The 2,500-nt window shown below is 50.8% G+C and overlaps 1 protein-coding gene across 1 annotated transcript in view; it reads right to left on the bottom strand.

Annotated features, from left to right (window-relative positions):
- esamb (endothelial cell adhesion molecule b) overlaps positions 1-2,500 on the bottom strand; it is a gene marked incomplete at both ends in the record, with an annotated part of 66,920 nt that overhangs the window by 16,795 nt on the left and 47,625 nt on the right. Inside the window, one exon of the mRNA XM_080855075.1 lies at positions 693-794. Within this exon, the coding sequence (XP_080711201.1) occupies positions 693-794 (102 nt within the window). The remainder of the gene's footprint in view (positions 1-692; positions 795-2,500) is intronic.

Raw genomic sequence — 2,500 nt, 5'->3', positions numbered from 1 at the left:
ACACACACACATAGAACCACACACACACAGATGCTTACACACACACATATAGAGGCACACAGATGCTAATGGCATAGCACCACACACACACAAACACACACACATAGCACCATACAGGCACACAGATGCTAATGGCATAGCACCACACACACACACACACACATAGCACCGCACACAGACACCAGCCCTAAGCTCCGCTCTCCTGTTAGGGATTAGGAGTCTGTCCGAGTCTTTGATACGCACTTCAAGCTCACACTTCTGCCACCCAGCTCACCCTTCTGCCACCCAGTGTGTGTGTGTGTGTGTGTGTGTGTGTGTGTGTGTATGTGTGTGTGTGTGTGTGTGTGGTGTGGCACCCTTCTGCCACCCGCCTTAATTACGGCCTCTGCTCCCTGTGCCAAGTGTGTTTCGCAGAATCAGTGCCAAGCTGGCGCTTTCTTGCTAAACCCGCACAGACACTGTCCAAACTAGAACACACACACACACATAAACACACACACACACACACACACACACACACAGAGAGACTGTCCAAACTAGAACACACACACCAGCAGGGGTTGGCAACATGGAGAGAAAGAAACACCAAACCAACTAATTGAACTAAGTCAGTCATCGGTAAACGCCAGTAACGCCCTCCGCACCTCTCTCTTTAGGACCCAGGGGGGCAGCCCCAGGTCGGGGTCACTTACATGGCATGAAGTCCCCCGAGCCGGAGACCATCTGCTGCAGGATCACCTGATCCCAGCAGTCCGAGACGTCCTGCTCAGCCAGCGCGGCGGTCGGCACACACACTCACACACACATACGGGAAAGTCCTGTGAGGTGCACAGCCGCACGTGGAGAAGATAGTCCAGTAAGGTGCTCACACACACACACACACACACACAAACACACACACGTCCACCAGCACGTGGAGATGAGAGTCCAGTAAGGTGCTCACACACACACACACACACACAAACACACACACGTCCACCAGCACGTGGAGATGAGAGTCCAGTAAGGTGCTCACACACACACACACACACACACGTCCACCAGCACGTGGAGAGGAGTGTAGAGGGGAAGTCCAGTGAAGCGCTCACACACACGCGGCGAGAGTTCCAGAGAAGCACTCACACACGCGGAGAGGGAAGTCCAGTGATGCACTCTCAAAACACACACGCGGAGAGGAGAGTCCATTAAAGCGCTCGCACACACACACACACACACACGGAGAGGAGAGTCCAGCTCTAATTCAGGCTTGCTTATCCACTCATAGCAGCATCACACTCACACACACACACACATGCAGGCGGAGAGCATCGGTGCTCAACTGAGCAGTTGTGTGATGCTGCTTTCACCATCCTCTTCGCTTTGTGTGTGTGTGTGAGAGAGAAAGAGAGAGAGAGAGTGTGTGTGTGAGAGAGAAAGAGAGAGAGAGAGTAAAGGCGAATATCAGATGGGGGGGGGGGGGAATTACACTTACTCAGCTGGCAGCATTATATAGCACACAACTGTGTGTGTGTGTGTGTGTGTGTGTGTGTGTGTGTGTGTGTGTGTGTGCACATGTGTGTGACGTCAGGGGCTGACATCTTATTTGCAGCTTAGTAATGCAGTGACTCTATGCTTTCTTATTGCCCAGGAGATCCCCTGACCCGAATGCTGTCCACTCTCTCTGTTCTCCACATTTGGGCGGTGTGGCCCAAAGTCCAGAGCGAGTAATCCTCCACCAATCCTCCACTCAGTCTTGACCCCCCCCCCCCCCCCCCCCCCCCCCCCACCCGCCCCTCACACACACACACACACACACACACACACACGGCTTCACGTGAAACAGCTGTGGCTCAGCTGGACAAGTGCATGATGCAACACGCTTCATCTCTTTTGTGAGTGTGTGTGTGTGTGTGTGTGTGTGTGTGTGTGTGCACACACTCATGGGTCCTTATTCACATCCTCGGAGGAGGGCACACACACACACACACACACCTCCTTCGGCTGCCACTGACGACTTAAACATTTTTAATCCCGGTGTTGCTCTTGCAAACATCAATGTGTGTGTGTGTGTTTTCTGCACAGCTCCACACTAGTATTATGAGTGTTTCACAACAAATATCAAGTTCTGATTCTTTCAGCAAGCTGATATACTAACATCATGATGTGACCCAGTGCTACGTTAGCGCTGAGCTAATAAGCGCTTGTCTAATTGTCCAGAACAGGTGCAAAAACAAAACAAAACATAACAACTGTATTACGACAACTCAAAAACTCTGATTACTTGGTTGAAGGATGAGTGCACTGCTGTTAAACTAGGCTAAGCATAACTACATAGACTAAGCTGAGCGTAACTACATAGACTAAGCTAGGCGTAACTACATAGACTAGGCTAAGCATAACTACATAGTCTAAGCTTAGCGTAACTACATAGACTAAGCTAGGCGTAACTACATAGGCTAAGCTTAGCGTAACTACATAGGCTAAGCTAGGCCTAACTACATACAGGCATGAAAACGGGTCA

Source organism: Sprattus sprattus, assembly GCF_963457725.1.
Source record: "Sprattus sprattus genome assembly, chromosome: 17".
In the NCBI taxonomy this organism is placed as follows: Eukaryota; Metazoa; Chordata; class Actinopteri; order Clupeiformes; family Clupeidae; genus Sprattus; species Sprattus sprattus.
Note: the sequence above shows the minus strand (reverse complement) of the source record. Positions and strands in the feature narration are given on the sequence as shown.